Source organism: Alosa sapidissima, chromosome 1, assembly GCF_018492685.1.
Source record: "Alosa sapidissima isolate fAloSap1 chromosome 1, fAloSap1.pri, whole genome shotgun sequence".
Classification (NCBI taxonomy): domain Eukaryota; kingdom Metazoa; phylum Chordata; class Actinopteri; order Clupeiformes; family Clupeidae; genus Alosa; species Alosa sapidissima.
The window spans coordinates 40,175,437-40,201,053 of NC_055957.1; the positions used below are offsets into that span (position 1 = coordinate 40,175,437).

Sequence of the window (25,617 nt, forward strand, 5' to 3'; positions counted from 1 at the left end):
CTTGAGCAAGGCACCTAACCCCTCATTGCTCCCCGAGCGCCGCCGTTGAAGCAGGCAGCTAGCTCACTGCGCTGGGATTAGTGTGTGCTTCACCTCACTGTGTGTTCACTGTGTGCTGTTTGTGTTTCACTAATTCGCCGATTGGGTTAAATGCAGAGACCAAATTTCCCTCACGGGATCAAAAAAGTATATATACTTATACTTATACTTAACCTTAGAAATATGGGAACATAGGGTGGGAACATAGGGCTGACCCCGTATAAACAACAGAATTTCCTCCTAAGGTTTTGCCAGTACTGCAAGCAAAACGTGTCATTTTGGCCAGAGTGCTTTTGAAGACACAGGTGTTCTGTTTTGAGAAAGTGATGTCAGAGTTGACACAAGCATCAAAACGATCGAGAAAAACTGTAATTACTGGTAGCAATGTGGGCATGCACATGCACACTGAGAAGTAAATTGTTCTGGAATGCAGAAGCAATAGGGCAATAGGCCTATCAGGGAAAAAAAGAGTTAAGATAGATCTACCTGGCTGTGTGCAAGTGAAATGTGTCGAAAGTTTAAGAAAAACAAGGCTACCATGATAGCATACTGTGATAAATGTTAGAACCATACCGCCAGACAGATAGAAATAAAGAACCATTGTTTAAAATCCTACTTGTGTTCATAAATAAACGTGGCATTCTAAAATAATGATAAAACACAACGACTGTTACCTAATTTCGTGGCATTAAACGGATATTGAGAATATTCGCAGTTGACTTTTTGCACACTACATATCCCAGCATTCAGCTGTCTGTCAGCATACGCCAAGAACGCAATCGCAGCAGCCAATTCCTGTTGAGACGGCCATATTGGAATTTCAACTGTAGTAGCTAGCAGTCTGGTAATATTCGGAGGCTCTGTTATTTTGTCATCACAACATTGATCACCTTTATTTATATCTTCCGATCTGCAGTCTGGCATCCAGCCGGAGAACCCCACATTTTGTAGACGGAAAGCTGTCTTTAATATACCTTAAAAAATGAGTCCAACCGACGCAAAACGAGGAGCTAAACGCAGGAAGAACAAGCGGGGCGGTGGCAGCAGTAGCTGCACCAGCACTATCTGCAGTATCGCTAGTAATATCCAGGCCGGGAGCCCAACTACGGCCCGGACTTCTCTCTCAACAACCCCGGCCGCCCCTGTCACGAGCTTTTTAACACCGGGAGGCACGGGGAACGGTGATGTTGTGGGGATCACAGGTCTAAATGGAGAGGTGAGACTTGTATGCAGATGTACGATCATAACGATCAAGTTTTACATGAGAGCAGAGCACATCGGACACTGCGGCCTACTTGAAAATCTTTATCTTGCTAGCTGGCTCGGTAACGTTAATGTAAGGTTTGGAGCTTGTCCTGGTCCTACCAAACACTGATCAATACCAGTGCTCATCATGCATTGCGTAGATGCATCTGACAAGAAGCACCGTATACCGATTGTCATATGTAAGCGATCACTGCTATATTTCATCGGAGTGTAAACTCCTCAGTTAATGTTAGCTTATTAGCTAACTAGCTAATCGTTAGCCAAGTTATCAGACTAGACCAGCCCAACATAACAAGGAAAGATGTCCGTATGTTTTCAAGCAATGGTATGATTTTTGATGATAGACTTCGTAAAGGAATGCCTATTGCCACTATGATCTATATTCAGTTCGGGATATAGCAGACAGAAAGAGGAATACTGGTAACTCGAGGGGTTCTGTCAATCGATTTTTGCTGTCAGTGTTCACGAGCTGATCTTACATTAGCCACCATAGCAGGTCGCTGGCTAGCTACTGTGCCATAGCAAGTCGGGAAAATTGGCTATGAATTGTAATCAGTGAAGCTTTAATTAACATAATTTTATATTTTTGGTTTGACTACATGAAGGGTATGAAATGGTCACGTGTCACAATTTCTCGAGCTTGTTAGATAAGAAATTGCTTTAGCTACGTTAGTTATGGTAACGCCAAATTCGCCAGCGACACCTGTCCCAGTGTCCGTAGAGCTTCATAACAGGAAGTGTTCCTGAGAAGCTGCATAAAGGTGTCACTGGATCCTATGATTGGATCAGAAGGGGCACGTTTGTTGTTGTGTTGTAAGATTGGTAACACATATCGTGGATCATTTTTTACCCTCTGTGTAGGCAGATTTTTTGGTTGGGAAAAGACGTATATCTGACGTGACAGGAACTATGCCTGTTAATAAATGTTGGCCTACATCCATGCTGGTACTGCTTGTCCGGTGTTGTGGTCAACTGCTCTTATCTATGTGGCTGCTGTACTAGGCTATTACTTACTTTTTTGTTTACATCATCTCAGCTGTTATGAAAATATTATCCACTTATCCCATCCCTATCCTACACTTATAAACATTTTCCCTGGGTGCTTTTGACTGTCTGTGGATGTACATGAGTCTTTTGTTTTGTTTGAAATCTAGCATAGAACCTTGATCTTAAGACTGAACCCGTGGCCTGACCAATCATAGTCAAGTGTTTTGATTGAAATGGTGTTCCGTTTTTTAACTGTCTAAATAGCTAAAGAAGAAAGAAAAAAATAGTTGCCATTTTTGTCAATGTGTGCAGTTATGATGTTCATAAAAGCATCAATATTGTTTAGATGTTGCTTGATTCCTTATGTCTCATGAACGTGATCGTGCCCACTCAATTGGTCTAAATTGGAGTAGGGTCTGCTTCATGTTGAAAGCCTGGGCTAACTGCCTCAGGAGTGTGCCGCCCTGTAGCTCAAAAGAGGAGGCTGTTGATCTGACATCTGCTGCGTGACTTGCCATCTCCTCAGGCTCAACCGGCTCCGGAGATAAACAGGGAAGGGTCTGGGGGAAGTCAGAGGGACGGGGACAAGTAGGTTTCGAGGTAGTACAACATGGCACATGACATGTGGTTTGTCAGCATGGAACGTGGTCATGATTATTCCTTGGATGTGTCTTGCTGTTCCTTGCATGACATCTCAAGCTGAATGTGCTTTAGCAGGTGCCTGAAGCAGTAATTCACAAGACACTGCTGCACTGCCAGGCTGTGTACTGGCCACCTCAAGCGACCACGGCCTCAGCGCATTTAAATTCAACCGGTGTATTTCTCGCCAGTTATTTAGGTGTGTGTGACTTAGCATAGCCCCCTCCCTGCAGTGTAGTGCTATTATACCATGCTGTTAGATTTACAGCTCGGAGCATTACCTCCCTGTTTATTTTTTTTCCCTTGAGTTGCAAGTTACTGAGGTAACAGCATGGATTTAATTTTGCCTGCCTGCTTGCAGGAGCGATATTACTCCTTCCCACTCTGAGTAGGTATGCCATCTAATAAACCAGTCTTTTTGGTGCAGGGGAGAGATGAACTCAACTGTAAGATTTCAACTGTAAGATTTGAAACAACAAAGTATGAAATGTAGGCCTGCTAGTCATATTTCAGGCTAAGTCTGGTGCCTGGTGGTACCTGGTGGGTCAACATTTTTCAGGATTTAAGAAATAATTTAGCAGGTTCTTTCTGAAGGCCTCCAGGGTCTTGTATACAGTGTTCAAGGTACACATTGCATTAACTGATTGGCAGAAAACAGCATTTTTATTTTTGTAAAGCATAGATTTAATTACGCAAAAGCACATTGTTTGCCTGCTGAAGTACCTTAGTATTATTGACGAGATCGTAAGTCAATGTGAGAAGTTATAGGCCTAGCTTATGCTCCTATGTCATCATTATTATTATTATTATTTGAATTATTATTAATAATTCATTCATATTATTCATGCTGTGTCTTAAGTAAGCTTAAGCCCTAAACTAGTGAACTGCAGTGCCTGCCTTGTTGAACGTGTGATGTTTCTTTTCTCCAGGTTCCCATGAACGGCACGCCTCAGTTCTCTGTGAACGCAGACTTCTCAGGAGTCCTTCAGGTAAGATGTGACTGTGCCCTCTGCCTTCCAGTTGTTGTGAGCACCCCCCCCCAGTCTTTGAGTGAATTTCCAACAGTAGTGATGCAAACTGTTTTTGTTGTTGTTTGGCGACATGCTGCAACATCACACCGGCTGTCTCTTCCTGCTCCTTCTCTCTCCTCCTCCCTCCCCATCCTTCCTATCGGCTTCCCCTTCGGCAGTCCCAGACTCCGTTCACCTTCGGCCTGAACCAGAGAGCCCCCTACACGAGCGGAGACCGCTGCCTGCTGTGCCGGAGCGAGCGGAAGGACAGCACCCTCCTGGACGCTGAGGCAGTGGGGCAGAACGGCATGTCGCAGCCCCTCAAAGCGCCCAGCTCCCTGCAGCTGCCCCTGTGGGTGTGCCCAGACTGCAGACGCACCGTAGAGAAGGAGGAGCGCCACGCGGCCATGGAACAGTCACTGGCCATGGTACGCCTCTCGCTCTCGCTTTCTGGAAGTTTCTCCCGTGGGCAGCACTGCAACTTTAACTAAAGTGGAGTGGAGGGTAGTAATAAAAGATGGGTCTTTTTTGTTTTGAATTGCATACTTGCCACTCTGGTGTACTTGGTGCAGCCAGTTCCTTTGCTTACCTTAAGCCTACCCAGTACTATGAGCAATGAGATGTACTGTGATCTCTTCACTGCTCTAACTGTCCAAAAAAATAAAGTTGTCACCATTCAGGGGACGCAGCCACAGACAGCCAAAGACAAGACCGTCATTGGTCAATTTGGAAACGTTCTGTATTTCCTGTTGATAAATGAGTACTTGTCAGCTTGCCTGTGAGATTGCTGTTTTTTTCTTCAGTAGCTGCTGCAAGACAGGACGACCTTAGAGATTTAATGACGAAGTATTGTAAAAGGAATTGATTACGGTGACTGGTCTCTTTCTTGCACTCACAACATCACCTGACACTGCTCATCTCCGTCTAACCGTCCTGTCTGTCTGTGCTTTTGTGTTGTGTCTTTTTGTTTCTCTCAGAACCAGGACTTCCTGTTGCCGATGCCAGTGGGTAACGGCGGGCTCGTTCAGGAGCCTGTAGGGGCGGGGAGCCGACTGACGGGCACTGGCGGCGCGCCCCCTCTCCCCGCCCCGGAGCTCAGCGCCCCCCTCCCCCTCGCCACCGACACTGTGTGCAACTGCGAGGCCTGCAACGAGAGGAGGTGAGCACTCGGTCCCAATCTCCTCGGATTTTAAAAGACAGGCACAACACCCACCCCTCCCCCCCCCCCGCACACTTCTAACCCTCCTCTGTGTGTGTGTGTGTGTGTGTGTGTGTGTGTGTGTGTGTGTGTGTGTGTGTGTGTGTGTGTGTGTGTGTGTGTGTGCGCGCGCACGCCCGTTTGCAGAGAGATCACTGCGGAGTCGGAGCGGGAGTCCCAGCAGCTGCAGAACCACTGGTCAGAGGTGCGCTACCTGGTCCGGTGCATCTATCGCCAGACTGGCACACCACTTGCCGACGACCAAGACCAGCCGCTGGACCGAGACAAAGAGAGCATGAAGGAACTGGTGGACAGGTACGTCTGGACGCTGACATTCACCTCTGGCCTCAAAGTGGCTTTGGTGGGGCCCAACTTAGTATACTGGAGAGTGATAGCAGTCTATATGGATTCTTGAACTGGAATGCCTCAGACAGAGCTTTAGCGGGTTAGATTACACACACACACACAGACATAGCGTGTGAGTGAGTGGCGTAACCCATGCGTGCCCCTTGTGTGTGTTCCAGGTTGTGCGAGAAGGACCCGTACCAGCTGTACCAGCGGCTGGAGCAGCAGGCGCGCGAGTACGTGCTAGAGATGAAGGTGCGGCTCCTCAAGCACCTGTCGGCCGGCTCCAAGGTGACGGCGGCAGCTGCGGCAGTCCACGGCCCTCCACAGGCCCACCAGTTCATCTCGCTGCTGCTGGAGGAGTACAGCGCCCTCTGTCAGGCCGCCCGCACCATCAGCAGCTTCCTGCTCACGCTGGTCAGTTTGCCGCACATACCTTTACCACTCTGGGCCTTCTTAACCCACGCGAGGCATACATTTGTGCATGGTGCCATGACATTTTTATGAAGCTTTTCATTTCCCTTGACACATACCTCAGGTTCTGTCAAACAGTTCTCCCTTTTCTCTGAGGAGGTCATTCTCCCTGTCGCTGCTTGTTGTTGACGATCCAGTGTATTCCCTTCTCCTCTCTACTCCTCAGGAAAACGAGCACCTACAGAAGTTCCAAGTGACATGGGAGTTGCACAACAAGCACCTTTTTGAGAACCTGGTGTTCTCTGAACCAATCCTGCACAACAGCTTACCTGCCCTGGTCTCACAGCTCAGGTGAGGGCTCTCCGGCATTCGGTAGGACAGCTCACACGTTTTCAGCTGGAATTGAGGCAGACTAGGCCCCTCCAATATTATGTATTTTTTATATCTGTATTCTTGTTATCCTGAAATCGATAAGCTTTACAGTAGAAATATATTTTTATATAATATATTATTGTACTATATGTTGCACTTATGCCACTGTAAAGCAGGCGCACTCTCTCATCGGGATAAAATGCCACAATGTTCTAATTATGTTTTGTGAATGTGTGTGCTATGTCTTCAGGCAGGGCACAACCTCTCACGACTCTTACAGTGAGGACATGTACCGAAAACTGCTGGAGAGCTACCAGCAGCTGGACCAGGAGATGAACTTGGTGGCCGTTGAGTGGCTTGAGTGTGAGAAGAGAATAGACAGTTATGTCGACGAGCAGGTAGGCTACGAGCATTGTGTCGTGTTTGTTCATCATTACTATCTGTTGTTTGATGTATCTGATTTGACTTGTTTCCTTGCTTCATAATGGGTTTTGTTATTTCTGTTCATTAGTTACTTTCCAAGGTCGAAGGGCAGAACGGTACAAATCAACGGACTGAACCACACAAGTCGTTAATTAGCAAAAATGTAAGTCAGTTTGACCTTTGACCTTTGTGACAGTTGCACTGGCACATCTGTGAATACAAAAATAAATGAAATACACAGAGATAATAGAGATTAATACATTTGAGATGGTGCCCACCTTGTATCGCCCACTTTCAGTCAATGACATGATGTTCTGTTTTCAGATGTCCTTAAAGACAAAGCAGCGAATGCTGAAAGAAGACTGGGAGTTTTTCAAACAGAAGAAGTTCATTGAGGAGCAGGTATGAGCAGACATTGAGACTTAACTCATTGAGTGCCAAAAACGTAATATTACGTTTTACCTTCCCATGCGTTGAGTGCCAAAAACGTAATATTACGTTTTTAGCTTTTCTTTTTTTATTTATTACGAAACTAGACACTCTAACACACCTTATATGTGATTTTGGGAACTCTGTGATGAATGGAAATGAAATATATGACGATCGAAAACTCATGAAAACGCAAGATCTGGACATTTTATTTGGACGTTTGATCTTAACTCGGCTTTTGATGGTTGCCACTTTGTTTTGAATCAGTCACTGATTAGCCTATCAGTGACATGCACGCCAGGTCAAAATCAGGTCATTTATTTTCGTAGGTTTATCACTAGGTGGCAGGTCTCGTTAGATCTCTTCCCAGAAACTTTGCAGGCAGACTTTCTAGAAAAAAAAACAGGGATTTTGATGAAAATTACCCACTGTTTAGCTTGGGATTTCTCAGGAACAGAGGCATGTAGAAATACACGGTTTGCACCCACTGAGAGCTTAAAGTCTCACCTTTCAAACGAGCCATTGTATGTGTTCATAGCTATAACACCGAATATGCTGTGGCTGTATCATCAACAACGGTCTAGATTGCTGGCACTCTAGGACAAAGCTTCTGAAAACAGCTTGGCATTCAATGAGTTAACATCTAGCACACCTATTTAGAGTATGCATGTCTTGTATGTTTACATTTTTAAATAGATAAGAAGACAAGTGCTCATTATTTTATACATATCATGAACAGACAAAGGAATGAAGAAATAAAGGATGTATTATAAGGAGGTTGTAGAACAAAAACAAAAAAATGTTAAGCCCTACACCCACCAGTGCCATGTATGGCCTGTCGAGGCTTGTTTTTTTATCACTTAACACCCACTGGATGTCTCATGTCATCTGTACCGTTTGCAGAGTTCTTTTTCTTTGAGCATTAACTTTGCGAAAAATAATTTATTCTTGGTTAACTTTACATACCCCAGATGTGGGCTTAGAGTTTGTGTGAAGGTGTCTTGTTTGATATTTTTATAGCCATTGCTTTTGTTGCATAGCAACCACTATTCCTGGGAACCACACTCACATATCATGGGCATTAACTTCATAATCTTAGGTGTCTCTGTCATTATGTTTTGTGTAGTTAGAATTAATACTTTTGTTCTATGCTGACCATACTCTAATTTGAAATACATACAGACAGATTTTTTGCCGTGAATGTCATTTGACATGATTGTGTTGGTGGAAAAAAGGAGCTACTATGAGGGAGAGTCATGAATCGGACAAAGTGTTGTCATTAGCCCCTTTTACATGGACACTTTTAATCTGATTACAAATTAATGCCTCAATGGATCGGATTCAGCCTGATCCGACTAAATTTCTGATCAAATACAGAGAGGTGGTGTACTGATAATCGGATTCAATCCAGTCGATTGAAAAATCCACCAATGTAAACAGGTACTCCGATTGTTGGAGTACATTTCTGCTTTTTGTGCAGGTTTTCCATATGTATGGGATAACGGTCGCCGAGGTGTCCTGTTATACGGAATTAATGGGCAAGGATGAGAGGAAAGAACTTTTCCCGTTGCCTCCGCCCAAGTCCATTAATTCCGTATAACAGGACACGTCGAAGGCCGTTATCCCGCTTATCACCCGGTTGCCACTATAGGCAATAGTCATGCCTTTATAGCACGCAAAGGAAACAAGCGGTTCTGTTTAAAAGGAAGCAGACGTGTTCAGTTTGTTGTACAACTTTCTTTGGCCCTATAATAGCGATAGCATGGACAGTAACTTCGTTTACAGTTGATTCCATAGTTGCGAAGCCTGCTTCCAGACTAAACCATCATCCTTCTATGGTTGTTATAGCAACCATTCATAAGCATTGATATGGAACGGTGATTAAACTTTTTTTTACCAGATCTACTTCATAGGTGTCCTGCTATTCAGAATTAATAGCCACCCCACCAACCAATCAGAAAAGAGTATTTCTTCTCTCCGGGTGATAAGTGGTAATAATGTAGAGTGACATAAACAAATCAGATTCCATGGCAACAATACAACTAGGAGCTTCCAAATGATTAAATGCTTGTTTCTTGTAAACGCAGAGTAAATGCCAATCTGTTTTTTTTTTATCTGATTGGAAAAAAATAAACGTCCATGTAAACGCAGCTTGTGTTTGGGGTTTTGAAAATGAGATTCACACCTTGCGTTTTTGTTTTTCTCAATCTAGGTAGCAAACAGTCAGAAGTCTGTTGCAGGAGACACTAATTTCACAGACACAGTGAGGCAGATGCTGTCTTCCAGACTGAGTTTACCAGACTGTCCAAACTGTAATTACCGCAGACGGTAAGGTTCCACCTACAGACCGTTACGCCATTTAACTGCATTGTCCAGCCATTAGCACTGACCAAAGTGCTAATGCTAGTTTTATCACTAATTCATCATCGTCCATTTCTCTCACTCTTTCTCTCCCTCCCCCCTTCCCTCTCTCCCTTTCTTTTTATATCTCTATGTATCTACTCTCCGTGCCCTGCGTTGCTCCTCAGGTGCACCTGTGACGACTGCAGTCTCTCTCACATCCTGACGTGCGGCATAATGGACGCCCCCATGGCCGAGGAGCTGCACCTGAAGCTGCCGGCACAGGCGGAACCGCCCAGGGACTACCTGTCCCAGGTGCACCCCCCCAGCATGTCGTCCGGCAGCTCGGGCTCGGGCTCAGCGTCCAGCTCCCCAATCACCATCCAGCAGCACCCCCACCTGCTGCTGCCGCAGGACACACAGGCCACCTTGTGAGTGATCCCGCGGTGGGCAGCTCAACACCATTGGCTACAATATTTACACACACACATACTAACACTCACAGGGCCTTAATTTAAAAGTCTGTCAACAAGCAAAGTTCTTGTGCAATGCTGTCATGGGGGCATTGAGCTGAGGCATCGGTGAATGTCTTGCCTGTGTTATTAAATTACGCAAAAAAAAATATTTTACCTAGTTATTGAATTAGCCTCAGTCTTAGTTAGACTTAAGACTATGCATTTAGTCCATCAGATTAGGGCCAATGGACACAGACACTGTATGTGGTTGTGTGCTGTGCTTGTCTTCGTCGTATACCATAGTAATTATATGGAAATAATATGCATCTACTTTGAGTAAGTTAAATGTTTGCAGGTTGAAATGGAAATGTGTTAGAAATCCTCAATCCTATCTTATCTGGAAGACATTACATTACACTCAATGTCTGGGGGTCTTTGTGTATGGAGAGCATGTGCAGACAGATAATTACAAGTGATTATTCTTTGTTGACGCATGACGTTAGCTAGTTAAGCAAGTTTGTGTGTGCTATTGTGTTGTGTGCAATAAATCCTCTGTCCCTCGTGGAACACACCCTAAAGTGACGAATGAGTGACTCACTCTTGTTTTTTGTTTGTTTTGCTTGGTTGTTGTCTTCCCTGGCGTAGTGGCAGTGACGATGATGAAGTGCCTCCTCTGTCGGCAAAGTTTGCGGACATCTACTCCATGAGCCCTTACAGCGACCCGGCAGTGGTGGCCGTCATGAACGGCATTCACAGTGACCTCAATGGAGCAGGAGAAAACATGGCGCTCAAGGAAGAGGTGTGTGTGTGTGCGTGTGTGCGTGCGTGCGTGCGTGTGTGCGTGTGTGTGTGTGTGTGTCCGCGCGCGCATTCGTGTGTGCATGGGAGAAAGTGTGACCTTTGGTGCTGCCACTTCAGGCATTTTTAGACATATTAAGTTTCCAGTGTAGGTAAAGTCTACTCAGATCTGTGATTTTAAAGGTTTAATTGCATGTTTAATTACACAAAGAAGACACTATGGTTTAACAACATTAGGGTTGGGCACCGAAACACGGTTCTAATATGGCACCGGTGCCGACGCAAACGGTAGTAACTGCATCGAATAACAACGTGGATTTCGGTGCCTCATTTCGGTGCTTAAATAGCGTTTTTTTTTTTTTTTTTCATTTTTTATACGAGGCATCACTGCATGTCATGCGCCATCTCTAACGTTGATGTGTTCTAAACAACATAATGGCATGATATTGATCTTTCATGTGCATGAGGCCCATATAGCATCACAATGAATTTGAAGATCATGTTAAAAGTTGCTGTAAAGTAGCTGGCAAAAACATAAATATGTAGGTTACATACCTGATGTCACTGAGCTGTCAAAGAGGCTACGAAACCATCTCCGTACGTTATTGCTAATTAAACTCAGCTGACTGGTGTTAGCGCATAGCCATAGTTGCTGTTAAAATGCCTACTAGGCTAGTGCTGGGAATCTAAACACTTCAACACCGACATGTAGCCTAACATGTTCAAAACTATTGCGTGTTATGGGTTAAGACATGAAATTTCTTGAAGCATTTGTGAACACACTAAATTAACTGGAAAGTAGAGTCCCTGTTAGATTAGCTTGCTTGCAAATGCTGTTGTCCATGACCTGGCAGTTTTATGGAAAGCGGTTTTAACATAGGCCTACCTTATGGCAAACCGCCTACACTGGATAAACTAGAAAGCAGAGCTTTAGCCTACCATTGTGTGTGCATGCATAGCAAGCTGTTTTAACATTTAAATGTATTATGGTGTTCGTAGGAGCAATGAGATATTGATAGTAAATTGAATATAACAGTTCAATTTCATGTTCAAATTTGTCTTATCAATAATAAAAAAAGCAATTCATGCTTTAGACCATTTTAATTTAAAACATTTTATAAACAAAGTAGCCTACCGGTTCAGGCACCGTTTCGGCACCGGCACCGTTTTAAAAGCATCGAGTTAGCACCGGTATCGGATAAAACCCAAACGATACCCAACCCTAAACAACATGCTTTTCCATAAGCAGTTTTTGTCTGAATTTGGAAACCTCGTCCTAGAAACTCGGGACTAGAAGTTGTCAGGGTCCAGTTGTGTTTCAATCTCTGCTACGGACATTTTGCTCTTTTCTCTCTCCCTGTCTGTCCACCTCCTCTCCTCTCCTCCTCTCCTGTATCTGTCTCCTCTCCTCTCCTGTATCTGTCTCATCTCCTCTCCTCCTCTCCTGTATCTGTCTCCTCTCCTCCTCTCCTGTATCTCTCATCTCATCTCCTCCTCTCCTGTCTCATCTCATGCTCTCCTGTATCTGTCGCATGTCTTCGTTTTCTGTGTCTCTGTCCTCTGTCCTGTACTGAGACCTTGAATTTCCCCTTGGGGATCAATAAAGTATTTTTCTATCTTTTTATATTTTTTTCTATCTACTCCTCTCCTGTAGTCTCCGCGGGGGAGCAGCAGCAGCAGCAGCTCCTCTGAGGGTGATGAGGAGGAGGCCGAGGGGGAGAGCGCAGGAGAGCATCCAGGGCAGCAGGGGGAGCACTCTCCAAGGAAGAGCGACAGCCCGCCTCCATCCTACCCACACACACAGGTGCACTGTTTTCTCTCTCTCTCTCTCTCTCTCTATCTCTCTCTCTCTCTCTCTCTCTCTCTTTTGCAGTTCATGCTTCCTCAAAAGCAGGATAAGCTGATAAGCTTAGTTCTAAATAAGCTGCATTGGGCGTCTTCTGAACTTGGTTATAATTTAGCAGAACAGTCTGAGTCTGTCACCCTTGCACTTAAACATTACCATCTTCCTCACATATTCTCATCATTGATGTGAGGTATGGGCTAACTCACATGCACTCATAGAATATTACAGCTGAAGATAGCATGTCATGCGTATAATTTAATGATGTAATATGTGTATGATATATTTATTAATTATAAAAAAACATTCTTCCTCTACACGAAGGTGGAGCAGGTGCAGCATCCCTGTGAGTGTCATGTGTGCAACCAGGGCAACATAGATTCCACCAGTCTGTTGCCCGGCAACAACAGGCTACATGCCGCTCAGCAGCAGCAACAGCAGTTCTTCACAGAGAAGATGGCGCCCCACCCCAGCCTCCACCTCTACCCCCACATCCACGGCCACCTACCCTTACACAATCTGCCTCATCTACCCCGGCCATTGCTGCACCCCACCCTCTACCCCAGTCCACCCCTCGCACACAGCAAGGTGAGGCCACGATTCAAAAACTGTCTCATGTAACGCTATCAATAATAACAACAGACCGACATCTCAGGTGCTCCTTGATCAGGTCTGTCTTAGTCCTTCTGCAGTGGTATTCGGTTTTGAAACACATGGCCGTATTGTGTTAAGATAAAGGCCGCTTTTTAGTTGACGTCTTTAAAGCTGCAAATTATTTTACAGACACTAAGCATGCAGTGGACTGAGTAGTGTCCTAACTGCATGTGACGCGATGGTGTTTGATAGCTTTGTTTTCAATTACAATGTCCTATCTGGTTACATAGCAACACAGTGCTGTGCGGCGCAACAGAGGGCACTGTTTTGAACAGAACTTCTCTTGGATGCACTGATTCAAGTTTACTTGGATTTGCTTGCGTTGAATTGAACAAATTGAACGAGAGAGATGATGCAACAGAAGTGAATATTTAACTGATTCAGTGTGGACAGAGAACGTTCAATGTTGCACATTAGATAGTCAGATACTTGCATACAGTGAGTGCATGCTGTACGGCAGCCTTGTGCTCCAGGCTGCTGAGCTGTTGTGTAAGAGAAGTGCAGTGCAGATTAGTCTGGTTTGTGGGAATTAGAAATGTGGGCCACTCTTATTCTCTGGCCCTCAAATGCATGGCACTAAGCTGAAGGCAAGGCAGGTCTTTATGTCTGCACTGCCACTGGAGGACCACTAGGGGTCACACCTCATCAAAATTTAAACTGGACGGAGTTATTTGAAACTGCTGCAGCGCTGTCGCAAGAGGTGTGCAGAGGTGTTTTGAGAGATTTTGACCTTGAGACTTCATAATGTTTATATCTGGTCTGGTCTGTCAGATGAAAACAGACGCTGTTTATATCAAACCTATATCATATGCACACATTTTATTAGAATCCTTTGCAGTTGATCTGGATGTTGATACAGGTATTGAATTCTTGGCTGCATTTTAGCCTCTGACAGCTTCACAATGTGATATAAACAGACGCTGTTTATATCAAACTTATATCAGATGCACGTACTGTATTTGCTTAGACTCCTTTGCACTTTTACCTGGATGTTAATACAGATATTGAACTCTTGACTGCATTTTAGCATCTCTGTCAGCTTCACGATGCCACTGTCCTTTATCCCCGTCCAGACTCTGCCTCCTGCCCCCTCGTCAAACCACACAGGCGGAAGGCCGCAGGTGTTCAGCCCCACCCTGCCTGACCACGTCTACCCCAACTGCTTCAGCGGCGCCGGCGACTGGAGCGGCTCCCTGGGCTGCCCCTCGCTCAAGTTCGAGAACCTGTGGGACGCCCACATGATGAAGAACTGGAACTCCAGTGTGCTGCTCCCCGACCCCCTCTCCGGTGAGAATGACCGGGAGTGCGCCCTGCGCGCAGGCCATGGAGGTGTTATTTTGATCCGGAGGGAGACGGAGGAAGTTCCGGCCCCATTCATTTCCATGGCCGATTCTAGACGAGCTAATTCACCCCAAAATTGACTCAATGGGGTTCCGCTGCCACTGTCGCTGTCTTAAGAAACGGCGCCAACCAACATGTGCTCACTTCCTTCCACATTTTCACAAACAAACTAATTATGTCCCACGTCACTGATGTAGTCATCCATGTGGATTGGCTGATCCTCCCAGCAGGAATTCATTCACATACAAATCCAGACATACAACATCCGTTTGTGTCCGCCAGCGATGTGGCATCTAATTGGTTTGTTTTTGAAAATGTGGGTAGAAATTATCACTTGAGGGTAACCATTTGTTTAAAGATGGTGGATGCTAATTGGCTGAAGCTATCAGGCCATTTGTTTAAAGATGGTGGTTGATAACTGGATGAAGCTATTAGGCCATTTGTTTAAAGATGGTGGTTGATAACTGGATGAAGCTATCAGGCCATTTGTTTAAAGATGGTGGTTGATAACTGGCTGAAGCTATCAGGCCATTTGTTTACAGATGGTGGTTGATAACTGGCTGAAGCTAACAGGCCATTTGTTTAAAGATGGTGGTTGATAACTGGATGAAGCTATCAGGCCATTTGTTTAAAGATGGTGGTTGATAACTGGCTGAAGCTAACAGGCCATTTGTTTAAAGATGGTGGTTGATAACTGGATGAAGCTATCAGGCCATTTGTTTAAAGATGGTGGTTGATAACTGGATGAAGCTAACAGGCCATTTGTTTAAAGATGGTGGTTGATAACTGGCTGAAGCTAACAGGCCAGATGCACTGTGGTGGTTCTGCCTGTGCTCCCTATTCTGCCTAATACTCCAGCCCACTCAACTCTGAGTCTGTTGTCTTGACAGTTGTAGTAAATACCTTAGCTATTTAACAAACAAAAAAAGTCTTCAAACAGTTGGTACAGAACATGGCTGGTGGAAATATGTGTTATTTTATGTTTATATTTTAGGTTTTGTGTGGACTCCACATTGTTGACATCGTGTCATATCCTGCCCAGCTTATATACAGTTAAGAACAAAATGATTCATACCCCTGGCAAATAGTGATGTAATTTTCTCTTGACCAATATGTTTGTTCTGGCTGAAAATGACACTGCCACATGGCAAAAGGTTGTAAGACAATATGGGAGAAACATGAAAGAAGCGTTTTTCATCTTTTAAATATTTTTATGAAAAATGACATGGCCAAAATTATTCATACCCTTTTTAAAAAGTCATATTTATTTGCATTCACAGCTCTCAAAATGGTTTGCATAGTACCTACCAAGCTTCTCCATGTTGCCACCTTTTTAACAGCAATCCGGGTCTTGAGGCAGGATCAGTTATTTGCCATCACTCTGGCCTTGTGTTGTCAGATTAAGGTCTGGACTTTAAAATGTTGAAATTGTTCTTTTTCTGGACAAAGAATTTAGCTTTCGCTGGATTCACAGGAAACATTTTTTTGACCAGGGACATGGTCTAAGATTGGCATAAAAAAGAAGCATTAAATCCCAATGATGCCATGTCCATTTCAAGTGTGGGGTGAGAAAATTATTATTTTGGGATGTTTTTCAACCAGGGAGACCTGGTGACCTTATCAAAGTAAATGGTAACATTAAAACAAGGGGCTAAATTAACATTCTGGAGGAAAAGATCAGGCAGTGTGCTGAGAGACCTGCCCCAATAGATGCCATTGGACCATTAAACCACACAATGATCAAAAACATACGGCCAAACAAGGCAGGAAATAGTTAAAGTTGCAGTTGGCAAGATTTTTTTGATCATATTCACTGAAACCAATACTATGCTCCGACAGAACATAAATCAGCTGGTTTTAGAAAAAAACCTGCATTTCTCCCTTCACCTAGAGCCTGTTATTTGTTTTGCAAAAATCCACAGCTCCCGGTTCTTCTGGTCCAATCAGAGCAGGGCTGTGTGAGATCGGACTGTCAATCATAGTCTGGTGCAGTCTGATGCGCACTGACGAGCACAAATTCAATGAGAGGGTGCTTGTGGTAGTGGGAGAGGGGCATGAGAGTTGTAAACATTCAACATTTTGGCTAAGTCCCCTCAATCTGACAGACTTGCCAACTGCAGCTTTAATAGAGAACAATATCAACATTTTAGAGTGGCCCAGCCAGACTCCAGACCTCAATCCATCAAAAAAGTGAGCACAATGTTAAAGTGATGGCAAATAATCATTCCTGCCTCAAAACCCGGATTGCTGCTATAAAAGTGCAGTCTAGAATCATTGTGGAGACATGGAGAGGCTTGGTATGTATTATAAGAACTATTACCGGAACCATAAGAGCTGTGATTGCAATGGAAGATATGTGAATTGCATGTTTCTGTCTACTGTTGTTTTGAACTCTGTTGTCTCTCTGGTTGTTGAAGGTGACATGCTGGCTCCTCCGTTGCCTGACGTCCCCCTGCCGTCGCCGGGTAACGAGCACCCAGCCCTGGCCCCCCCGCCCCCCGCCCTCGCCCCCCTGGGCAAGGAGAAAAAGAACGGAGCCAAGAAGAAGTGTCTCTACAATTTCCAAGATGCCTTCCTGGAGGCCAAGCAAGTGGTGATGGCCACCTCGGCAGCCACCTCCTCTGTCTCCTGCACCGCCACCACTGTCCAGTCAAGTAATAATTTCCTCGAAGTTGCATCTAAGAGACACACCTCCCTAGGTAAAGAGGGGAGTGCTGCAGACAGGCAGGCAGGGGATTTGGTTAGGGCTCACACAGACACATTCACTTCACATTTTGGTGTTTACTTTGTAGCTTGAACTTGAACTTGAGCTTGAGCTGAAATTGTGTGTGTTACCATAGGAACTGTGTAAGGCAGTAACAGCAGTAAGGCAGTTTGCACACACTACTCAGTATTTGACACACTAGATAATAACATATAGTGCACTGCTACAACATTACCATAGGTTGTGAATGTTATGTGCTATTGACATTGTAATGTCTGGATGGTGATGTGCTGATGTTTAATGCGGTGTCCACGATGTGTGAATTTCGGTCCCTCATCTGTGTTGTCTTCCTTTCTCAGGTGAAGTCTTTCACAATATAGGTAAAGAGGACCACCGACACCCCAGCAGCCCTCTCGCCGCACGGAACAGCCCCACGGGACTGCCCCCCCTCAACGGTGCTTCCCTCGCCAACAACCCCGCCACACACCTGCCCAGTATGGGCTCGCAGCCCGGCTTCATGGACGCCCACCCAGGCCTGTGTCTGTCCGCCGCCGAGCCCCCCTCGATCCCCGGAGACGGTCCCGTCAGCGCACCCCCGAGCATCTGCAGGTCAGTTAGCCACACCTGCCCTTTCAGACGCAACTCCAATCGCTTATATCATCATATTAGTGAATAAGAGGAAAAATGGCCCTTTCAGATGCAATCCAAATAATGTTTATCGTCATATTTATGGATAAGAGGGAAAACTGTAAAAAATTTTGTTGGGTTATCTCTTTATGGATAGATAAAGAATATGTTGTTCAAGTACACTTTGTCATCATTATGAATAGGTTGCAACTGTGAGGGCCACTGTAGGATGTTTACTCTAAACATCATAATCTACCACATCATGAAACTCATGGCAGTTTAGTAATGGCGCCTCCATCATTAGAAGGTCACTTAGCTCAAACTGCCCTTAGCCATTGCGGAACAAGAAAGGTCATATCTGCTCAGTGTTATGAAGGTTATAACTTGGTCAGATCAAACTATTTATTAACATCTGATTGGGTGACGGGCATTCAACGAGTATTCCCACTTGTAATCTGCACCGCTAGGAATCACTCCACGTTTTGCATTTAATTTTCAGACACCAACATTCCATTCAGTCAAAGGGAGAGATCAGCGATTTCATTACATCACACTTGGTAGTTATTGTGGGAGAAAGTGCATTACATTGAGTAGGGTGAATATTCATGTAACATGAGGACAAGCAAGTTAACAAATTATTGCCCATCAATAGACTATTGATTGAAACAATTTATTGTGGTGGAGGATGAATGAACAAACATCAAATGGAACGATATAAAAGCACAATTTGATGTTTTTAAACTTGATTAATTGTAAGTGGAACTGTTTTATGAAAGAAATATGGCGATCGTGGCGTAGTTACCGGCGGCACCCAGCCACCGGCCTTGCGCTTACAGCCCCGGGTATATCCTTTAGCGACCCCACTCTCACTCGTACCTCATTGACCTCTGTCTGACCTTGCAGTGACCCGGACTGCGAGGGGCATCGCTGCGAGGGCAACAGTGGGTACGATCACCCTCCCTATGACGGCGAAGAGAGCCAGGACGATGACAGCTGCTCAGAGCACAGCTCCTCCACCTCCACGTCCACCAATCAGAAAGAAGGAAAGTACTGTGACTGCTGCTACTGTGAATTCTTCGGACATGGAGGGGTAAGGTTTCATCACAGCAGTTGGAAATGTCATTGTAATCATTGTAAATATTACGTATAATTATTTTTTAATGGAATGCCTATAGGGCTTTTGGGGCATGATGCTGCCCATGGAAACATAGGAAGTTGGCAAGCAAGTGTGAAGATAAGCGATGTTAATGCCAGTGCAGTTACCTACCTGACTTCTCAGATGGGACATGACTGTGCAAGCTCAGTTGAGGTTGCCCTCCTTTATGAAATGCAAATATTATGTTAAAGGAACTTCAGGTTAGATAATATGATGGTCTAAGTCAGAGTTACAAAAACATAGTACTCTAGATGTCTAGGTTTAAGTAGTCAAATTGCTGGCAGAATAATGTAACTAAAATGTGTTGATTTTAGCAGTAGTGGTTTGCCACTACTATCGTAACACCCCCAATTATCACCACTTTTGTTCAGAAATTCTAAAATAACAATATTTTTTAACACTTCAAAATAACATTTGCTAAATGAACCTTACATTTTTCAGTAGCCATAGGTGTGTAGATTTGACCAAAATCTGGTTTGGTTCTTAACGGGAGCATTTACTGCCTGAAATATCCGATTTTTTTACCACGCTCTGAGTTATAGTGCTGGCCTGATGGGTCGCCTATTTACGCCGCTTCAACGGCACATGAGTGGTTCGACCGAAAATTCTCGTCATGAAATTAAAATTCCCCTGGAGCTCCAAGCGGTTGTGTACACGCAGCCTTACAACACTGTTTACAGCTCTTTGAGTCACGCTAAAATGTTATTTTTGGTACATAGCTAATTTAGATACACCTATGGTGTGGGTGCTTGCGTTTCTTTAGGAGTCCGCCATCTTGGTTTGTATAGAAATGAATATTAAGTGACACATACACGCAAGACGGCGGAAATATGGGACCGACGGTAATAGGGGGAGTTCCGATACTGATTGTTAGTGGGAGTGAACTTGCCTAAATTTATTAGCTTTCTTTTCTGAGTTAACAGCGTAATTGAATCTAAGTAAACACATGACTTGTTGCCATTTTCTCCTAACTATGTTCTAAATCTATCCCGTGTGTGTGTGCGTGTGTGCGTGTGTGTGTGCGTGTGTGTGTGCGTGTGTGTGTGCGCGTGTGTGTGTGCGTGTGTGTGCGCGTGTGTGTGCGCGTGTGTGTGCGTGTGTGTGTATCTTCTGTGCGTGTGTGTGTGTATCTTCTTTGCGTGCGTGCGTGCCTGTGTGCGTATGTGTGCGTGTGTGTGTGTGTGTGGATCTTCTTTGTGTGCGTGCGTGTGTGTGTGTATATGTTCTTTGTGTGTGTGTGTGGTGAGATGTGTGTTTGTGTTCCTGTTCCTGTCTGTATGTATGTTCCTGTCTGTATGTATGTGTGTATACATGCGTATGCCTGTGTGTTCGTGTTACCGCTCCTCTGTGTGTGTGTGTGTGTGTGTGTGTGTGTGTGTGTGTGTGTGTGTGTGTGTGTGTGTGTGCGCGCGCGTGTGTGTGCGTGTGTGTGTGTGTATCTTCTTTGTGTGCGTGTGTGTGTGTGTGTGTATGTTCTTTGTGTGTGTGTGTGTGCGCAGCCCCCGGCGGCCCCCACCAGTAGGAACTATGCAGAGATGCGGGAGAAGCTGCGGCTGCGGCTCACCAAGCGCAAGGAGGAGCAGCAGCCCAAGAAGGAGGAGCTGGTGCTGGAGCGCGATCCGGCCGTGGCCGACCACCGCAAAGTGGAGGACCTGCTGCAGTTCATCAACAGCGCCGACAGCAAGCCAGCCAGCAGCTCCAAGGCAGCCAAGCGCGCACGGCACAAGCAGAAAAAGGTTCACCACCACCACGCCGACTTTGTTGCACACCACACTCAATTTTTTTTTTTTGTTTGTTTTTTTTTTCCAACCTGGTGTTTAAACAATTTACAAGAATGTCTGCGCTGCGAATAACAAAAACAGGGCAACCCCCCCATCTGCCCGCACTTGCTTTTTAAAGACATGTTGCTGAAATTTTTGACATGTAAACATTTTAAATGGTCACTTATGCTACTCCCACTCTTAAAATTTGATGTTTCATGAAAAGAGATTCTGACATTTCAGCATTGGCGTACCAACGTTTTTTAGACTGTGTAGAGAAATGTTGAAGGAGAAATGATCCTGCTTCTGATTACCTGTGGCAGGAAGGTGCTGAGACCAGCTTGACAGGGGAAAGGCTGGGAATCTAACAGGAAACATCCAGCACACTTCACTTGAATTCCACTTGGCCCAGAGCCAACTGTATTCACTCTCCTCTGACGTTCATATTCAGCTCTTGGTAACTTGAGGTTAGATAGAGAACCTTAACCAAACCCGATCAGTGTAGAGAAGTAGAACCCTCCCAAAAATACCATATTGTTATTGTCAGAGAGTTCAAAGTTTCCCCTTTGTCGTCACCTAAATCGCTTCCTACAGCTGATTTTCAGGAACCAAAACCAGGTCTAATATGCCCTTAACCTTACTATCTCCATATGTCTTTATGATAAAACATGCACTGAGCTATTGACTGTTTTCTAAATTTTCTCTGTTCATAGACCACACACTGGTCTAATGTTCATATTTTTTCCAGGGAGATGCACCTTCATAATAAAAAAACGGCAGTCAGTTGAACACCTTTGTCTTGTCGCAGCAGATGTTCAGAGTTTAGAGCTTATTAGTGTCGTATGACCAGTAACGGAATCAATTTTGTTTAGGTTATTTCTTCAGACACAAGTTAGCTATGTTAATACATACCTGGCCTTTACCCTTGATGGCCTGGACACTGGTATAGAGTTTGAGTTCTTATGTGTGATTGAATCTCCGGTGCTAGAGTGTTTGTTGTTGTTGCTGTTGTTGCAGCTGGAGGAGAAGGCGCGTTTGGAGGCGGAGGCTCGGGAACGTGAGGAGCAGCTGCTCCTGCAGGAGCAGCAGCGGCGTGAGGAAGAGGAGGCCCTGAAGCAGGAACTGCTGCGCCTCCAGGAGCTCCAGCTTCAGCGGCAGCAGCAGCAGCAGCAGCGTGCCAACAAGAAGAAGAAGAAGGACAAGAAGGCTGCCGAGACCACCGGCACGGCCGCCGCCACCACCACCACGCATCTCGCCCCTCTACTGCCCGCGCTCCAGAACAACCCACAGCCCCTCAAGCAGACGGCCCAGAGCGTGCTGGAGAAGAACATGAAGAATGGCAAGGCGGCTCTGCTGCGCGGCCTCATCGGCCTGACCCACAAGGACCTCCAGCCCGAGCGCCTGCCCGCCATCGCCGCCCCCCCCAATGGCCAGCCGCCAGCCCTGCACAGCCCAGCCGAGAGCGGGAAGGACAAGCCTGCCAAGCACCTTCACAACGGCGTGGCCGCCGCGGTCATTGCAGCCAACTCAACAGCGACAACAACAATGCCGATGACCGCGACGACGACAACAGCGGTCAACACCTCCCTTCTACAACCCGAACCCCTCAGCATCAAGGCTAGGGCCAAGTCGCAGCCCGCCAACGGCAGATGCCATGGCGAAACCACCAAGAGGTCAGCCGACGCCATGAAAACCTCGGAGGTGGCCTCCAAGGCGGACGAGGGCGCGTTCACGCATGCAAACTCCAAAACGAAGTCCCGCAGCAGCGAGGAGTCGACCGCAGAGGCACGCAGGGAGGAAAGGAGTAACGGAACGTCGGGGAAGAAGCAGCTAAACGCCGGAAAGGAGGATAGGACCTCGCCTGTGTCCGTACAACATTCGGAGCCACCCACGCAGAATGGCCGACCACCGGCCAACGAGTCCCCTCAACCCAAGGGCAAGAACAAGAAGAATAAGAAGAAGAAGTCAGACAAGATGACCAACTCTATAGGTTTGTGCCATTTTGTACCAGCTTGTAATAGTTTTGTATGGCTGGACTTTTGTGAAGGTTTCTCTGTGTGTGTGTGTGTGTGATTATGTGTGTTTGTGTGTTTATTTCTGTGTGTGTGTGTGTGCACGCATTTCTGCATGTGATTATTTTGATCCAGCACCTAAAATCGCGTGCTCTCGTTTCAGATGACGTGTTTCTGCCCAAAGATATCGATCTTGACAGTGTTGAAATGGATGAGACTGAACGGGAAGTGGAATATTTCAAAAGGTAGGGGCTTCCAAATCTCTTCATTTCTGGAAATGGATGAGATAAATATGCAACAGCCAGACTCCTTGTCTGAGAATGACATGCTCTGTAGAGGGCAGCGCGTGACTGACCATCAGGTGTATGCTGTGGCACTGACTGTAACCTAGCCCTGCAATAACCTTGTTGCACTACATTTCTCTGGGTACTCTATAGACCCTTTTAACATGTTCCTAGAGGGTTTCCGGTTGAAAAGTAATGCAGATACTTTGAAATGAAAATGAATCGGACTTTTTATCGTAATGCTCTACAAAATGTCGACTTTAAAACTTCTTTTTTTTCAGTTATCATTAGTTCAATGTTGTTAACTTTGTCATCAGAAATACTCTAGAAATGCTGTTTGTTTATGCAGTTGAAAGGATCTATTGTTAAAATAAGTGCAAAGGAGTATCCAGGTAAATTATATAAAAGCATGGTAGTAATAGCTAATAATTGTCAGAAGAACATAAACACAATGAATGGGAGAAATTATAAATTACTTCTTAAGCGTTTCTTTAAGTCATTTATAGATGTCAACAAGGGCAAGGATTATTTTGCAGAAAGGGATAGATTTTGAGTGCCCCATCACTGCTTGTGAATTGCAGCTTAAATGAGTGGGTGTTCACTTGTTGTGACATGTGGTGTGGGTAGGTGAGCCTTGAGAATCTGATAATGGGGTTTAGGTCATACAGGTGCACTTTCTGAAAATAAATAAATAAATAAACATTCTTTGTCTCCTTCCTCAGGTTCTGCTTGGACTCTGCTCGACAGACTAGGCAACGGCTATCCATCAACTGGTCCAACTTTAGCTTGAAAAAGGCCACCTTCGCCGCACACTGACCGGAGTGTGGGGGCTACACTTGAAGAGACTCTGGCAGGAACTCAATCAGCTCCCCCCCCCCCCCCCTCCACCACGCTCCAGGCCAACTGCTGACCCCACTGCTGCTATGCTCCGACCGACCGCTCCTCTGAACTACATATCCCACGCTGCCTTGCCTTGTCCTTGTTGCTGTGTGGTTCCTACTAAGAACCCGTATGGGCTGATGTTCTCGCAGTACTTTGGGGAGGGGAAAAGACAATTGACGACAAAAAAATCGACTTCTCTCAACTTGATTTTTTTTTCTTTTCCCTCCTTCCATTTTTCTTTTCTTGCTTGTGTGCTTTTGGTCTGTGAGTGGGGCATTTCACATTGACTGAAGCCATGTTATATGTTTTCTTTTGGCTTTACCAAGTTGTCCAAAATGCTTAATATATGTTTGGAATAAGGCCTCCTTAAAAAAAAAAGACAGAAAACAAACTACACAACAAATACATATGATTAAAAATGCCTTTTGTTCACTATGGCTGTGGCTTCTATCACACTTGCACCCAGAACCGCAGTTCAAGAATATAGCAGACACGGGCTCGGACCCATCCAGGTTCCTTACTTCCCCTGTCAGCCTGTTTCACTATGTACAAGAAAGGCTAATACTTGATAAAGTTCTCATCGGTTCTCAGTTCCACTTGACAGCCGTTAAGGAAAGTGTCCAAGTTTAAAGCTTTTATTTTTGTTTTGTTTTGCTTTTTTTGCTTTATCTTTTTTTTTTTTTTTTTTTTGACTTGTAGCCAGCTTGTATCGAAATACTTTCAGAATCAAATTGATGAAAAAAAAACAATACTCACACTATCAATCTGTTATAGAGTGTCTATTGTATTAACACTGAGGCCGAACCGCCTACTTTTTAACATATTGTTAAGTAATATTAAAATCTTGTCTTTCTTTTTTGAAAGATGGAATCCAGTAGAATGGCAGGATATGTGTCTGTGTGTTGATGTTCATTTTATTGCTCCATCTTTGCTAGTGCGGCCTGGTTTCGCTACTCCTTCCTTGCAGTTGTGCAATCTTAGATGTTCCCGTAGTAACTGGAAACCAGACCCGCAGACCTCACCGTGGCCTCCTGTGTGTTTGTTCCTCAGAATAAACGTCCCGCCATAGATTTAGCACTGTCGAGGCAGTTCAGCACTGGAGTACGGGAGACAGCAGTCGATTATTGTGTCACGCCTGTCATTTTGGCCACCTCGGGCATGTGTCACTTCTAGGCCACTTTGACTAAGGTCAGTTATGACAGCAGAGGAGAGGTGGTTTGAGTAGGCAAAGTACCTAGCAGTATTACTTTCTCCTCTGATCTACTTGTGAGCTTCGGTGAGTCATGTTCCTTTCCCAGTACATTTCCCTGAGTGAGCATGAAGAGCACAGATGACCCAAAGGCTACATGCACGGCAGCTGCCCAGGGCTTACTCCAGAGTGCCGTCACTCTTAACAGTGTGTCCTCCCAGAGATGACCAGTTCTGACCTACTGTCCAGAATTGCACAGGTGATGAAATCTTTTGTGTGTGTGTGTATGTTTCTTTTTGCACCACTGCTGTCCCGGCGCATCAGCTTTACGGGCAGTGCCATGAGTCATGAGGGTTTGTCTGAGACGCAGAAAGGGTGGGGGACTCCAGAGATAACTGGGGGATGGATCACATGACCATCTGGTTCTCACACTCTCTCAGGCCGTTCCCT

The 25,617-nt window shown here is 45.2% G+C and overlaps 1 protein-coding gene across 2 annotated transcripts; it reads left to right on the forward strand.

The window, feature by feature from the left end:
- Positions 1 to 849: 849 nt before the first annotated feature.
- On the forward strand, positions 850 to 24,863 carry fam193a (family with sequence similarity 193 member A). Of its 2 annotated transcripts, none has more exons than XM_042093259.1 (23): positions 850 to 1,255; positions 3,861 to 3,920; positions 4,121 to 4,369; positions 4,919 to 5,100; positions 5,287 to 5,454; positions 5,664 to 5,901; positions 6,125 to 6,249; positions 6,521 to 6,668; positions 6,782 to 6,856; positions 7,018 to 7,095; positions 9,335 to 9,450; positions 9,651 to 9,893; positions 10,563 to 10,716; positions 12,370 to 12,519; positions 12,883 to 13,146; positions 14,286 to 14,499; positions 16,971 to 17,252; positions 17,617 to 17,866; positions 18,788 to 18,974; positions 20,540 to 20,776; positions 21,818 to 22,790; positions 22,976 to 23,057; positions 23,819 to 24,863. In XM_042093259.1, exons 1-23 carry the CDS (start codon positions 1,022 to 1,024, stop codon positions 23,910 to 23,912), a joined length of 4,803 nt encoding a protein of 1,600 aa, XP_041949193.1. In that variant the 5' UTR covers positions 850 to 1,021; the 3' UTR covers positions 23,913 to 24,863. The 2 variants fall into 2 exon arrangements, with proteins under 2 accessions (XP_041949193.1, XP_041949197.1); XM_042093263.1 differs by having other exon boundaries at positions 16,971 to 17,207.
- The last annotated feature ends 754 nt before the right edge of the window (positions 24,864 to 25,617 follow it).

What these genes read in the sequence shown, in the direction of transcription:
- fam193a (XM_042093259.1), top strand. Translation starts at nt 1,022, where the DNA reads ATGAGTCCAACCGACGCAAAACGAGGAGCTAAACGCAGGAAGAACAAG. An exon ending in ATGAAGGAACTGGTGGACAG is followed by an intron (nt 5,455 to 5,663) that starts GTACGTCTGGAC and finishes TGTGTGTTCCAG; the next exon opens with GTTGTGCGAGAAGGACCCGT. An exon ending in CACGGCACAAGCAGAAAAAG is followed by an intron (nt 20,777 to 21,817) that starts GTTCACCACCAC and finishes CTGTTGTTGCAG; the next exon opens with CTGGAGGAGAAGGCGCGTTT.